Genomic DNA, 15,178 nt, shown 5'->3' with positions numbered 1-15,178 from the left:
TGGAAGACGCTGTCTTGTAGAACTGGAAATGCATGTGATAAGGTATACCAAGAGAAATGCTGCTCAAAATGCTAAAATTATAGGAGATAAATGGAACATTACACGGGACAATATATAGTCTATTTTAAGGTGTAAATCAGTAGTTGTAATTGAAGGAAGTGCAGCAAGATGATTTGATGTAACATCTGGTGTACAACAAGGATGATCACCATCTCCACTCTTATTCATAATCTATATGGATCACTTTATGAACGAAAGTGGCATTAATACTGATCAAAATTGGAGATATTAAACTCTGCTCTTTTCTTTACATAGATGATGTTATATTTCTAAACGAAATCCAGTGACTACATTGAATAACAGCTATAACAAATTAGGTATGAAGATCAGCAATAAAAAGACCAAAACTATGAAACTAGGAAGTAACACAGAAAACTTTAACTGCACTGTCAGTGGAGAACCTATAGAACAAATAAAATATTTCAGCTATTTAGGCACAGTTTATAGTGAAGTTGACAAATTAAAAATGGAAATAGACAACTGATATGGCAGGGAGCCAGCTGAATAAATTTAATTGGAATAAGAGAGAGAGAGAGATTAGCAAAAACATTAAACTAGCAGTATTATACGACTGAGGCAACTCGTGGACCAAGCTCTCATCACTCCTTGTCTTAGTATCACTCCCATAATGCAAAGCACATCTCCTTGGGGACATGTATAATGCTATGCATTAAGGGAAAGGCCACTACCCAGACCGGTTTTGACCTTTATTGAGGTCTCGTTAGTGGGACCCAGAGGTGGTGATATCAAGGTGGAAGCAATGGAGAAGTCTCCATTGCTTCTTTTTTCCCAAATTTCCCAAACTTTAGGGATGGTAAGGCACTCAAACAATTAAGGTTTGGCCAATGTAGTATAGCTTCAGCACTTTCTTTAAATAAGCATTCGTATTTTCATGTAAACATTTGTGTAAAAGTTTGGTATTTTTCAAGCAGATCCTGTGGTTTGCATTTTCAATTCCATGCTCTATGAGGTTAGATTAGTACACTTTGATAAGCTGGATGTGGTCTTGATGTTCAGAGATACGTTTATTGACTAATCTTCCTGTTTTCCATAGCATAACAGCTTGCACGAATATGGTGCTTGGAATACACCCAGTAGCAGACACCCAACCATCAGAATATATGGATTACATCTGTTTCCTTCATTCTAGGTGTGAAGTATATGAAGTTTCTAACAACCACAGGATCCTGTGGAACAAAACAAAAAGACTTCATATTAGTACTTTCAATTTTAGAGATTTTGTGAGAATTACATCACAGAAGACCAGTCTATACTACAGTGCAGAGCACTACATAATCCACCATCCACATTACACGATCTACCATCTATAAAAGTCCATGGTAATTTTGTCTGTTAACTCGTGTTTTGGATAAAAATGCAAATTTCTTGGGGGGGGGGGGAGACCCTGCTACCTTTATACGAGACCAGCTATCCCACCTTTATATGAAAAAAGGCTCATATAAAGAATTTTCTTGTCATGATGAGAATTGAACCTAACTCTTTGCCAGTTGAAGGATAGATGCTTTGTTATTCTTCCAAATGTGCCATAAAGGCACTACATAAGCCTTGCAGGAACTGTCATGATAGTTTAAGTATATCAAAATTTTGAAGAATTGAGTCCTTTGAAGTGCTACTAGCAATCTACTGTATGATTTATATTTAATTATATTTTCAAAAAATATTTTTGTGTACTACACTTCTGCGTATCATTATTTACTGGTAGTGTTTAACCTAGTTTACTAATAGTATCATACTGATGACCTGAAAGCAGTAAAAAACTATTTGTAATGATCCATTTGTTACGTGTGTGTGTTCACTCTGAAGCTGTGATGAGATACTCTTCATGAAATACATACAGAAAGACTCCGGCTTATGTAAATTTGGACTTACACAAATTATCCTGAAAGAGCTATGGATAAAATTTTGAGTTATAAAAATTTTACTCCATGTATCTATGTTACCTGCACATCATCTAAACAGTGGTCTTCTGTAAGAAAGACAGCTGACATGGAGCAGGAATCTGATTTCTTCAATGCTCTGTGTTTACCATTAAACATGGAGGTGCTATGTATTTATAATCATACACTTTCAGAATTTTTATCATTTGTGTAAACTGTGAGTACAATCAATATTGGAAAAGGAATAGAGATGGTAAAAGTGAACCAATGTGTAAATACACTCAAACTGATCTAGAGATGAAAATGAAAAATAGTGGAAAAGCTTAATGACATAAGATATGGCCTTGGTCTCGCATCATTTTGTAAAATCTTGCCTGAGGCATCTTCAGTATAATAACAACAATGGAACACAAAATAAAATTACAATAAAAGAATCAATTTAAAAAAAAATGCTTAGTGATGTATTTACTGAATAATTGGATATTCAGTAAATATCCAATTATTAAAACAAAATTACAATAATATAATAACCAGGAATTTACATAAAAATGATATAATATTTTCCATAAAGGGGATAACTGAAAGCTATAAGATCTGTTTAAGTTCGGTTGGCATAGAAAGGTATCACAGCTCTTCTTATATAACTGCTCTATAAGGAATCTACTTTTATGTAAAAGTTTAGTTTTCCTCCAAAAGACTATGTTCAGTTGCGATGGCATGTTCTGCTAGGCCAAACTGTTCAGGTTCAAGAGACTGGATATAGGATTTATGTTCTTCATAACTGATAGTTGAAGATCTGCCAGACTGTCCAAATTAAGACAAACCACAGGAGCAGGGGATCTGGAAGACACATGGAAGGTTGAGTAAGAGAAAGCTTGTCTTCCAATGAAGAAAGGAAGGAATCTTCCTGACAGGACAAAAGGATGATGAACAATTAAGAGTTTTAGTTGTTATACTTTCAGAAATCCGTTTAGTATATGGAAGTGGAATCAGAGTGATATCTTCAGGAGATCTAGAGACAGCTTTAGTCCACCGGTCTCTAGAAGATTTCATAAAGACGGTGGAAAGGCCAAATTAACCTTTTTTCCCCTTATTTTCTCATACTATTTTTATACTGTATTATATTATTTTCCATTAATAATTACATATTAAAGTCTAATTTGTATGTGCGTCCTGTAATGAAACTAACAAAAACTACCTTTAACATGTTAATGTATTGCTGCATACACATACTATAAACACATAAGTAATAGGTGTGATTAATGGATGGGCTTTAAATCTGACTTAAGTAAAATGGTTGTTATAAAAACTTGAGAAATATAATTCTTATATAAGACAGGTTATGTTTTATAAGTGTTTTTAAATTAAATACTTTATTTTTGTATTATGTCATTTATGTGCATAATCTATTCATTATGACTACGATACAAGCATAGTCAACTCAATTGTTTGATGAACTTCATTTTTTTTACTATGAAGACACACATAATAATAATATAGCACAACTGGAAAAACAGTATATCATTGTGTCCTTTGATTGGAAAAGACTCGTGCTCAATTCTTGTCATAATAAGAGGAATCTTTAGATGAGCTCTTTAAATTGAACATGAGTTAGCCAATCTCATATGGAGGTAGCAAGGTTTTATTTCTCCAAGCAACTCAGGTTTTTCATCTCAAGTACAGACAAATCAGCCATGAGAACACACACACACACACACACACACACACACACAATTTACAGACACCAAATACTGTTGTTGTTGGTGATGGATGGTAGATTGTGCTGATGATAGCAGTGTTGTTGTGTGTAGTTGAAGAATTAACTAGCAGGGGAGATGGTGAGATGTGTGTAGAGTGTTAAGTAGAGTGCTTTCGGACGATGAGTTCTTGGAGGTGTCATGTAATAATAAAAATGGTAATTAGAGGTTATTAATTAATTTATTATACCTATGTGTAAATTTTAAAACTTACTGTGTTTGGAGTGCACATAATTCTTCTTGTAGATTAGGAGGTATGATATACCATGGATGATCTCTGGAATCCAACTTAGAATGATCCTCAGGATACACATCTTCTTTCTGAAACACAGGAATTTATTAGTCAATACATTGCATCAAATAAATTACACCAACTAGTTTCACCATCTAAAATAGAACTGGTGGCTTCTTCAGGGTTAGACACATCAAAACAACTATAAATACAAAGATTATGAAGCTGATTAAACACTGAAAAACTGTTATAATATAAATAAGTAAATTCATGCTAGACATAAATGTAAAAACACATGGCATGCACTGTATATGGTTAGTGATAGAAGGTGATTGTTGAAAAAGTTAAAATCTCTAATGTTAAAAGATTTAATGAGAGACTTCCACATGCCATTTAGTCTTTAGTTTTTATTCAGTGATCCATGAGAATGGATGACTGTAACAGATTCCTTCAGAAGTCTGAAATAAAAGTTCTTTTCTATATAAGGCATGGTTAAAAGGTTCCAATCAATTACATGGTTTGTATTAAAAATATGACTGGCCAAACCAGATTTGTCTTTCTTTTTATGGTCAACATTTGCACTATGTTCTTTCTTTCTAATCTCAAAATCAGGGCTTGTCTGTCCTATATTATTTATCAAACAATCTAGTTTACCATGCTTGTATTGTAGTCATAATCAACAGACTATACACATAGCCCCTGCCGACTACAGAGAGGTGACTGAAAAAGATAAAATAGTTGAATTACTGAGCGATCATTTTGCAAGGGTGGAAATACTGCAGTCACAAGTGTGGCAGGGGCTAACATGAAAACAAAGATAGATGAATTGGAAGCATATAAATATTATAGACCAATGATGTGAATTTAACTATGGGATTACATGATATATCAGCTTGCATATTACGAGAATGTCCTGGAAAATTGGCAATGCCTTTAACCAAACTGTTTAATTGAAGTCTCAGCTCTAGGTAGGCCCAAGGGAGTGAGAAGAGGAGGAAAATATACTTCCACTGCATAAAAGAAACTTCAAAACTGACATAACAAATTACTGATTGATCAGCATTACAGGAGTGTTGGCCAAGGTACTAAAGAAGCTGGTTAAGGGAAAAATCCAAGAATGGGTGGATAGGAATGAGATACTACATGGGTAGCTGCATAATTTTGTGGAGGATAGGTCATGCTTCCTCAGTAATTTACTCACTTTCTATGAAAAAGTGACAGCCAAGTTGGATAAAGGTAATGACTATACAGATTGCTACGTAAAGGCATTCTGCAAGAAATTCTGTTACATTAATTACAGCAAATGGGAATGGATAAGAGGGTGGCTGATGAAGTGATATCAGACACTAGTTTATTTGGAAACAGAGTTTGGGCACAGGTATTGACCACCAGTCTGTCCCAGGGCTTTGTACTTGGAGAATTGCTATTTAATTTGTATATTAATGATACAGGAAATAACGTGAAGGAAAATATTCAGATGAAGGCTAATGATGCAAAATTGGGTACAGAAATAGTTAATAAAGATGAAGGATGATTTAAAATAAACTGGGAGTACTAGCAAAGGGAGAATGGCTGTAAGTTTAATGTGGCAAGTGAAAGGCTATGTATTTTGGAATGAAAACATCAACATACTACACAACTGGTAATTACCAGCTGTGTACTACGAGAGTGTTCTGAAAAATTGTGAAAATCACCATGAAGAAATTTAGATAGAACTTACACATTATTCTACATATTCCCACAAACTGTTATACACGTGTTACAATGCTGCTGCATCATTTGCAATCCTCTGAGGAAAAAAGTCTTTCCCTTGTTGCACAAACAAGTCCTCAGCTGCAGGTATGACTTCATCATCTGTGGTGAATTTTGTTCCTTTCAAGTGTTTCTTTAAATTTTGGAATAGGAAATAGTCAGATGGGGCCACGTCTGGCGAATAGGGTGGGTGAGGTACACAATGAAAGCCCAAGTTGTGTATTGTCTGTTGAGTTTCATGAGCAGGTGTGCTGTCTTGCAAAAACAACATGCCTCTGCTCAGTTTCCACGTAGTATTTTTCCTTCAGTTCTTTCAGAGCTGTTCAATAAACTGCTGCTGTAACAGGTTCACCTTTTTTTGAGGTACTTGGTAAGGATTATAGCATCCATATCCCAAAAGACAATGGCAAGAACCTTCTCTGCTGACTTTTGTGTTCAGAACTTATGTGGCTGTGGAGAACCTTTGACTCTCCACTCCATTGACTGGTGTTTGAATCTCTGGATCATAGTGATTAAGCCATGTTTCATCAACAGGCACAATACGTGCCAAAAAAATATGCACCTGATTTCTCAAAATGACCCAAATCCCTTGAGATAACAGCATACGTTCTCTCTTTTGGCCAGCATTCAAACATTTCGGGACCCACTTCACTGAGAGCTTCTGCATGTTCAGATGTTAGTAGATAATGAACCCAGCTCGCTCCCTGGATATCCCCCAAAGTCTTTGCAATGTTTTTAGCTGGTATTCGTCTATCATCTAGGATTGTAGCATGCACTGCATCAATGTTTGTGATTGCTGTGGGAAGTCTTCCTGACCTGGAGGCATCTGTTGTCTCAGGATGCCCAGTTTTAAACTTGGCCACTCATCTGGCAACTGTTGGATATCCTGGGGATATCCCCTAAAGTCTCCTACAAAGTTTGGTAAATCTCATTTGCAGACTTTTCTTCCAGCATGAAAAGCTTGATGACGACCCGCTCCTCCATGTCTTCAAATTTCTTTAAAACCTCTGACATGTCTTCTTATATATTCTAAAAGAAAAAGAACAAATTATTACAATTTGATGAACACGGGGATTAAAGGGTTTTAAGATATGTTCTTTCTTGGGTTATATCAGTTGCGTTAATATGATTTTTTCTAGGTATTTATCAGAACTTTTCAGGCCCCCTCATATACTGATGGAACTATACTATGAGAAATTGATAAGCCTGGGATTTGGGGGTGCTGATGAATAGGGAGTTGAATTTTTGAATTTTAGAGGACACACAGCAATAGCCCATAGGATTAATTGGTTACTGAAGAACACCCAGACACCAGAGATAAAGAGATTATTACTCCACTTTGTGAGGCAATGATAAGGCTTCATCTGGACTACTGTACACAGATCTGATCACCTGTGTTTGATTTCTTGGGGATGGTTAGGTGGAGAGGATCCAGAGGTGAGTGAAACATGGGGGTTAAAGGGAAATATAAAAAGGAACATATAGAAAGGGTTGTTGGATAGACAGCAAAGAGGAAATATATTTGCAATATACAAGATAACTTGAGAACTATTTTTGCTTGTAGAGCATTGAATAAGTGGAACAGGTTGTTAGAGTGTTGTGGGTGTCATATTGTGCAAATGTTAGTGATCAATGAAATGTTTAGTGCCTTCCAAGGTGATCTGCAAACTCCATAGAGTTGTCCATGTAATAATTTTCTGCTAACATTTTACTTTCTTTCTTTCTGTTATTTACTATTATTAATAACTGACATTTATGCCATCAAAGGATTCATAGTGGGAGGTCTGTGTGTTCTCTCTCATGAAAAAAAAAATCATCAAACCATGCCTTAAACCCACTCACAGTTTCTGCACTCACCATACAGCAATGCTCTACATGCAAAGTATTTATTCTCACTCTCCTGCTCACAACCTCCTTATACAGATTCCAGGGATGTTCTCTAGTTCTACCCTTGGCTCCCTCTACTCTATGAAAATCTCCTACATTTATCTGGTAACAACCTCACACCAACTTAAATGTCTCAGTCATATCTGCCTTTCTTCTTCTATTTGCACAGCTCTGTAAGTTGCATTCCTTCAATCTCTCCTCGTATCTGGCATTCCATAGACTTGACACTAACTTAGTCAACCTTCTCTGAACCAATACATTCTCATCGCCATCAAAGCCTTATACAAGTGAACAATAACCTCTTTGCTTTTGCATGTCAATGTCCTCCTCATTATTACCATGATCTGTTGGGATGTTCTTACAAGTTTAGCAATGTGACCCTGTAAACTTCAAGTCTCTGTCCACAATCACTCTTGGTTCTCTCATCTCCTGCACCTCCTTCAAAATTTCTGCATTAATTGTATACTCTGCATCCCAACCTTGCACTTTGCAACATTAAACTGATTCCTCCAATCATTTACCCCTCACGTAGTCTATTCAGAGCCTTTTGCAAGGCCACAATGTATTCTTGACTTCTCACAGCTCTTCTAATCAGCAAACAGTTGTATATCTTCAGTTAAGCCGGTCCAAATGTCATTCAAATGCAAGTTAAACAATAACAGTCTGAAAACAGATCTCTGTGGCACTCCATTAGTGACCTTCCTCTTTTGAGCTACCACTTCTTCATACATAAACTTCTGATACCTATCTGAGAGCCAACTAGTTATCCAACTCACTAGTCTGTTAACATCCCACCTGTTTCAATTTAGCTACATGTAGCAGACTATCAAAGGCCTTTGAAAAATCCTAGTATACTACTACTGTATTATGTATGTCCATTATCCAATGAATTTGTTATCTTGTTGTAATACATAAGCAGACTACTGAAACATAACCTTCTCCTAACAAAGCCATACTGACCATCATAAAGAATACTGATCAACCCATTTCTGAATTCTCATTTTCACCAACTTCTCTAACACATTATCAACAATTCCGCACACACAAATTGGTTTGTAATTTGCAGCCTCAGTCTTATTCTCCCCCCACCTCCACCTTGTGAAGTGGAACAATTTTTCCCACCTTCCATTCCTTTGGGACTTGTCCTATTGCAATACTCATGCATTTAAGCCTAGGTATATGATGAGGTATTCATGTGAGAGTGGGACCTCCTGCAACGAATCTCTCGACTCAATGAAGGTATGTTGATAACAATAATAATAATTACGGGTGTGCCAAAGGTGCCATTAATTCTTTCTTTTAGTGTTACATGGTGATCAGCATTCATTTTTGAAATAATGGATTCTACAACCGTGTTAGAATAACTCCTTTTATTATCCCGACATTTCAATCTTCATATCAAGATCATCATCTGGAGCATACATAAATATACAAGACAAGTTGCATTATATTTCAAACCGTAAGCTAGAGAAACAATAATTTGATCACATGCTACTCACTAGCATGAACTCTAGTGAAAAAAAAAAGAACCACCTAAACAAGCAACACAAACATATACAATTCACAATTGAGATTGAAAAACATAACACACTGCCGTTTCTAGATACACTTGTCACATGTCTTCCCTCAGGCAATCTTTCCTTCACTGTTTACCGGAAACCAACACATACTGGCCAATATATACACATAAACTCCTACCACTACCCAACACAAAAACTAGGTATCATCAATACCCTAAAAAACAGGGCTCTGAAGATCTACTCCAGTGAACAGGCACTGAAAAATGAATTTAAAGTGATCAGTAATATTTTTCAGAAAAAATGGATACAGTCAAAACACTATTAACAAAATTCTCTACAAGACCTCAATAAAAAACAAAGACAAATCAGACTACAGTAAAACTATAACCATTCCCTACATTAAAGGGACATCAGACAAAATAAATAGAGTACTACAAAAATACAACCTCAAAGCCACCTTTAAATCTACTGCCAAATTAAAAAGCTTACTCAACTCATCCAAAGACCCACTCCCTCCGCTGGCGTATACCTGGAGTATACCGTATTTACTGCACAATTTAAGAAAGCTTGTGAGATCATTATCAACCACCCCAATCTAAACAATAATGATGGTCTAAAATTCCCATACATATGGAAGGTATATATTCGTCCCATGAATCTTTCCTCTCTAAGAACAACTATAAACAGGACTCTAGAAAATCCAGGATCCTAAATCCATAGTAGCAACTTTAATACTGAAAAATAGGACATCACTGTTAAGGAAGGAAGAAAAAAAAAATCTATAAGAAAGTTTATTCACGTTGTAATTTATAATTTTTTTTTAAATTAAATCAAAAATAACAATTGTAATAATAGAAATAGGACATCACTGTTACTAGAAGGAAAACCATCTGTAAGCAATTCATGTAATCAAAAATTAAATTAGCTTGATGTAATTTTTTTTTTTTTTTTTTCACTAGAGGTCATGCCAGTGAGCAGCATGTGATCAAATCATTGTTTCTCTAGCTTACAGTTTGAAATGTAACGCAGCTTGTCTTGTATATTTATGTATGCTCCAGATGATGATCTTGATATGAAGATTGAAACGTCGGGATAATAAAAAGAGTTATTCTAGCACAGTTGTAGAATCCATAATTTCAAAAATGAGTGCCATTAATTTCATACAGCATCCCTCAAAACATGTGGCATTATACTGTCAAGTTCTATTGCCTTATTAACATTAAGTTTACTTAATTCCTCATATACTTCTTGTTCATTCATCATCACTCTCTCCTCCACCACCATACCTTCTGCAATCCAGCTTCTCCTTATGTTGCCTTCATGAGGATGAAATTATTATTATTATTAAGAGAAGAGAGACCGCCAGGAAGTTGGGAACTCATCGAGGGAGGCCATACTATTCGCACGAGCTGTCATACCTGTTCTTGAATTCATTCATGCTACTTGCACACACAACATCCAATGGCAATCCATTTCAATCATGCACTACTCTATGAGAGAAAAAAATCTAGCCCTCATCCCCTTAGTAGCATTCAGAGGGGAGGGTGATATGATTGAAAGTCTCAATCGCATCACCCCTCTTTCTTCTGTTTGCTAGTCTCTGTAGCCTACAAATTCTCAATCTGTCTTCATAATCTGTATTCCACAATCCTGATATCATTTTTGACACTCTCCAACGTTAGAATCACCAAGGAAAAGGAGACCAGACCTGCACCAAATAGTCCAAGTGAGGTGTTATCAAGGCCTTGTAAAGTGGAAAAATGACTTCCTTATCTTTACATGTCAAGGTTCATTTTAGCATTGCCATTATTCTCTGAGTTGTATTTACAATTTTTGCTACATGATTCTTGAACTTCAACTTCCTGTCTACTAAACCTCCAAGATTCCTAGCCTCATCAGTTTCCTCAAGCATAATCCCACCAATATAATATGACATTGGCTATCTAATCACACCAAAGTGCATGACCTTACATTTATTAACACTGAAATGATAGCCATTTTCACATGCCCACAATTTCAGTCTATTCAAATCATTCTGCAAGTACTCTACCTAACTTTGCATCACCAGCAATTGCTGTATATCACATGTGAAATCCTTCCAATGTTAGTAATGTACAGATTGAATAACAATGGATCCAAGGAGGCACACTTGAATCCTGCCGATTCACCCCCTCCCCATACAACTTTTTGATATCTGTTAGTCAACCATCCATGCCAATAGTTTATAATCCAACCCCATATTCACCAATTTATGCAAAAATCTTCTATGCTGTATTCTGTGAAAAGTCTTAGCAAAATCCAAAAGTAGCATGGTGTATCCATTTCTCATCGTCTAACTCAGTGGAGACATTATTATAGAATGTGAGCAAGTTGCTAAAACATGACTTTCCTTAGTAAATTCATGCTGTTCTTTGCAAAGAGAAATTCTATATCAAGCCATTTCTGAATGTGAGACCTAACTAACTTTTCAAAAATCTTCAGCCCTCCTGAGATACTGATTGGCTGACAGTTGAATACATCAGTCTTTGCACCACCCTTGTGCAATGGGATGATAGTACATTGTTTCCACTCCTGTGGAATCATTCCTCTTCTGAGACTCAAATTATATAGCCTTGTCAAATGAACAGCTAGTTCAGCTAAATATTCTTTTAGCATCCATGCTGATATCCCATCAATTCCTACTGCAGAATTCTTATTCATTTTGTGCAGCAGCTCTAGTACTTCTTTCTCATACACATAACTTTCCTCATATGCTGTAGAGGTAGCAGTGAGATCAATGTTGCATATATGAGGTTGAGATAGAAATCAGAAACGGAATCAGGGAAACGGGAGTGAAGAGAGAGAGGGGGGGGGGTGGTATAGCAGCTAGAATAGAGAATGTTGATGCTGGCAGAATGGCCTCAAACACACAGCAATTGTTATGTTTATACAAAAATGTAAGGAGTAAGGAGCATTCAAAACAAGAGAGCTGAGTTTGTTGCATTGATTGAGACGGTATGCCCAAAAATAATTAGAATAAGCGAAACTTGGTTGTTTGAGGAAGATGTGAAGTCGGGAATAGAACTAGAAGGATTAGAAATATGAAAAGAGGAGGAGTGCTGTTGATTGCAGAGGAATTGTGTCTGCAAAGTGTGAAAGTTGATAGTGCATGCACAGATTTTGAATCTGTGTGGTGTGAAGTTGAAATAGACAGGTTAGTATACCTGATAGGATGCTGTTATAGGCCAGGGAATGCAGAGAATACTGATTGTGAAATATTTAGGCAAATTAGTTGGGCATGTAAAAGGTGGTGTTGTACGACCTCACCCCAGTCCTGAAGATACTTTCAGGTGCAAACTTTGTTTGCTCACACTTGGATAAAGGATTAAACTAAATTTATTATAAGGTGATCCTGGTAGGAAACTTTAATTACAGGAATATAGACTGGAAGGAGGATAGTATACGGGAACAAGGAGAGTGAGTTTGCGGAATTTCTGAGAGATAAGTATCTTAAGCAGTATATGATTGAAGTAACTAGAGGCTTTAATGTTTTGGATTTGAGGATGTAATTGTTAATGAAGTGTTGACACTACTGCTGGTTGGTGAGGGTGATCATGAGGTACTTGCTTGGGAAGTGATGAAACAAGAAAAGGTCACTGCCAAAAATGGATACATGTGGAAGTACAAAGTGGGTAATTATAGGTAGCTGTGTAGTCAGTTAGCATCAGTAAGTTGGGTAGATGAGCTGAGCAGAAAAGATGTTGACAATGCAGGGAAACTCACAAGGCAGTATCTGACAAAAGCAATGTATGACTGCATACCAAGGGTTAAACGAGTAAATAGAGTAGGAGTGAAATTAAGAAATGGATGAACAGTGAAATTAAGCAAGTTATGCTGGAAAAAAAATGTTATGGAGGAGGTACAAGACAGTTGGTGGTGGTGATCAGACCCATGAAGAGTATAAAGTGCAGGCTAGAAAAGTGATGAGCATGATAAAGACAGAAAAGGTACAGTATGAGAGGAGATTGGCTATTCAGGCCAAGGTTAACTAACTCAAGGGAATTTTTCCACTACATGGCAAGCAAGAGGAAGAATAATTATAGCAGATTAACATTGGTAGATATTCATGGAAGCAGACTAACAGATGCAAAGGATATAGTAGAATAATTGAACGAGCACTTTATCAGCATATATCATACTGGTGTAAATGATGCACTGGAATATATAGAAGAGAGGCAAGTATTAGGAGAATTGGAAGTGAAAGAAACATAAGTGTATCAGATGTTGGTTGGGTTAGATGTGAATAAGGCTGTGGGGATGGATAACATATCACCACGTATTCTTAAGGAATGTGCACCACAGTTGGCTATGCCCTTGCCCTGGTTATTTAACGAAAGTCTTGCAGTGGATAGGGTTCCTAAGGAGTGGAAACAAGGCAAAATAGTACCACTCCACAAGCATGGTTCTAAGACAGAAGTCTCCAACTATAGGCCAGTCTGTATAACTGAAGTTGTTGTCAAGGTGTTGGAGAGATTGGTAAGGAATAGAATACAGGATTGGATTGATGGACATAGCATTCTTTATGATGGTCAGCATGGATTTGTAAAGGGTAGGTCTTTAGTTTTAGTAATTTACTTGCATTTTATGATAAGGTGACAAGTGTGTTAGATAAGGAAGAATCATATACGGTGAAATTCTTAGACTTTGTAAAAGTGTTTAATAGATTATCACATGATAAGTTGGTGTACAAGATGCAGAGGATAGAAATAGATAGTATATTGTTTAGATGGATCAGAGATTGGCTCTGAACGATACCAACAGGTTATGCATGATGCCCCAGGGTTCTGTTCTTGAGCCCCCTTCTGTTTAACTTGTTTGTAAACAATATATCATGTGAACCAACTGGAGTTCTTCAGTTATTTGCTGATGATGCAAAGTTAGGAAGAATTATAAGTAGTACTGCTGATGTTAAATCTCTTCAGGAAGATTTGAATAAACTCTTTACTTGGACAAAAGAGTGGTGGTGTAATTTTAATATCAATAAGTGCAAGGTGTTGCATTTTGGAGTGCAGAAATATAAGGCTGTGTACTATATCGATGGTGAGATACTGCAGGAAGTGGATAAGATCAGAGATTTGGGAGTGATGATTGACAGTAGACCGAAATTAAAGGCTGCACATCGTAGTGCTGTTATGATAAGAAGTACTCTAACATGTAAGGATAAGGAAGTGGTTGTCACTGTATAAGGCACTGGTCAGGCCGCACTTGGACTATTGTACTCAGATCTGGTTACCTGGTTATCAATGTGATGTGGAAACATTGGAGAGGATCGAAAGACGAGTGACTAAGAAAATATTGGGACTTTGGAAAGCTGGCTATGGAGAGAGGTTGAGGAAATGTGGATTGCAGAGTTTGGTGGATAGGTGGAAGAGAGGTGATATGATAGTGACATTTAAGTTAGTGAGAGGACTTTATCAGATTAATCCAGAGGGGATTATAAAATAAGTACATGGTGAAAGGGAAAGAACCAGGTCATTCCTGGAAGGTGTGTAAAAGTGTAGTGAGAAGGGGTGTGAGGAGCAGATTTTTTACAAGGAAAATTGTCAGTGAATGGAACACATTACTAGAATGTGTTGTTAATTCAAGAAGTGTTAAGGATTTTAAGATTCTATATGATAAATACGAGGGTGGTCTGAAAAAAGTTCTCGGTCTTGACCATAGATGGCAACAATATCAGCAAGATTTTTTTTTTCTAAGTTGGTATATCTGTCATAAGCACCCATGTGAAATTGCAAGTCATTCTATCAAGTAATTTGTTTCATACAGCTGTCTGAAGCAAAAGTATTGTCTTTATTCATTGAAATGGATAAAATTGAGTTTTGTGCGGTTATAAAATTCTTTGTAAAAGAAGGTTAAACGGCAAAAGAAATTCATTCGAAGTTCATAAAAGTTTATGGGCACTCTTCTATTTCGTTTTTCACAATTAAGAAATGGGCTGCCAAGTTAAAACATGGCTGTACCAATCTTGAAGATGAGCCATGTGAAGGACATCCAAAAAGTGTATCAACAGCAGAAATCATTGCTCAAGTGTCC

The 15,178-nt window shown here is 36.4% G+C and overlaps 1 protein-coding gene across 1 annotated transcript in view; it reads right to left on the bottom strand.

Moving 5' to 3' along the window:
- LOC150097879 (uncharacterized) overlaps positions 1 to 15,178 on the bottom strand; it is a 365,709-nt gene that overhangs the window by 62,915 nt on the left and 287,616 nt on the right. Inside the window, exon 16 of the mRNA XM_090406619.1 lies at positions 3,930 to 4,036. Within this exon, the coding sequence (XP_090262745.1) occupies positions 3,930 to 4,036 (107 nt within the window). The remainder of the gene's footprint in view (positions 1 to 3,929; positions 4,037 to 15,178) is intronic.

This window comes from Typopeltis vanoorti, chromosome 16, assembly GCF_054136105.1.
Source record: "Typopeltis vanoorti isolate ZY-2024b chromosome 16, IOZ_Tvanoo_1.0, whole genome shotgun sequence".
NCBI lineage: Eukaryota > Metazoa > Arthropoda > Arachnida > Uropygi > Thelyphonidae > Typopeltis > Typopeltis vanoorti.
Note: the sequence above shows the minus strand (reverse complement) of the source record. Positions and strands in the feature narration are given on the sequence as shown.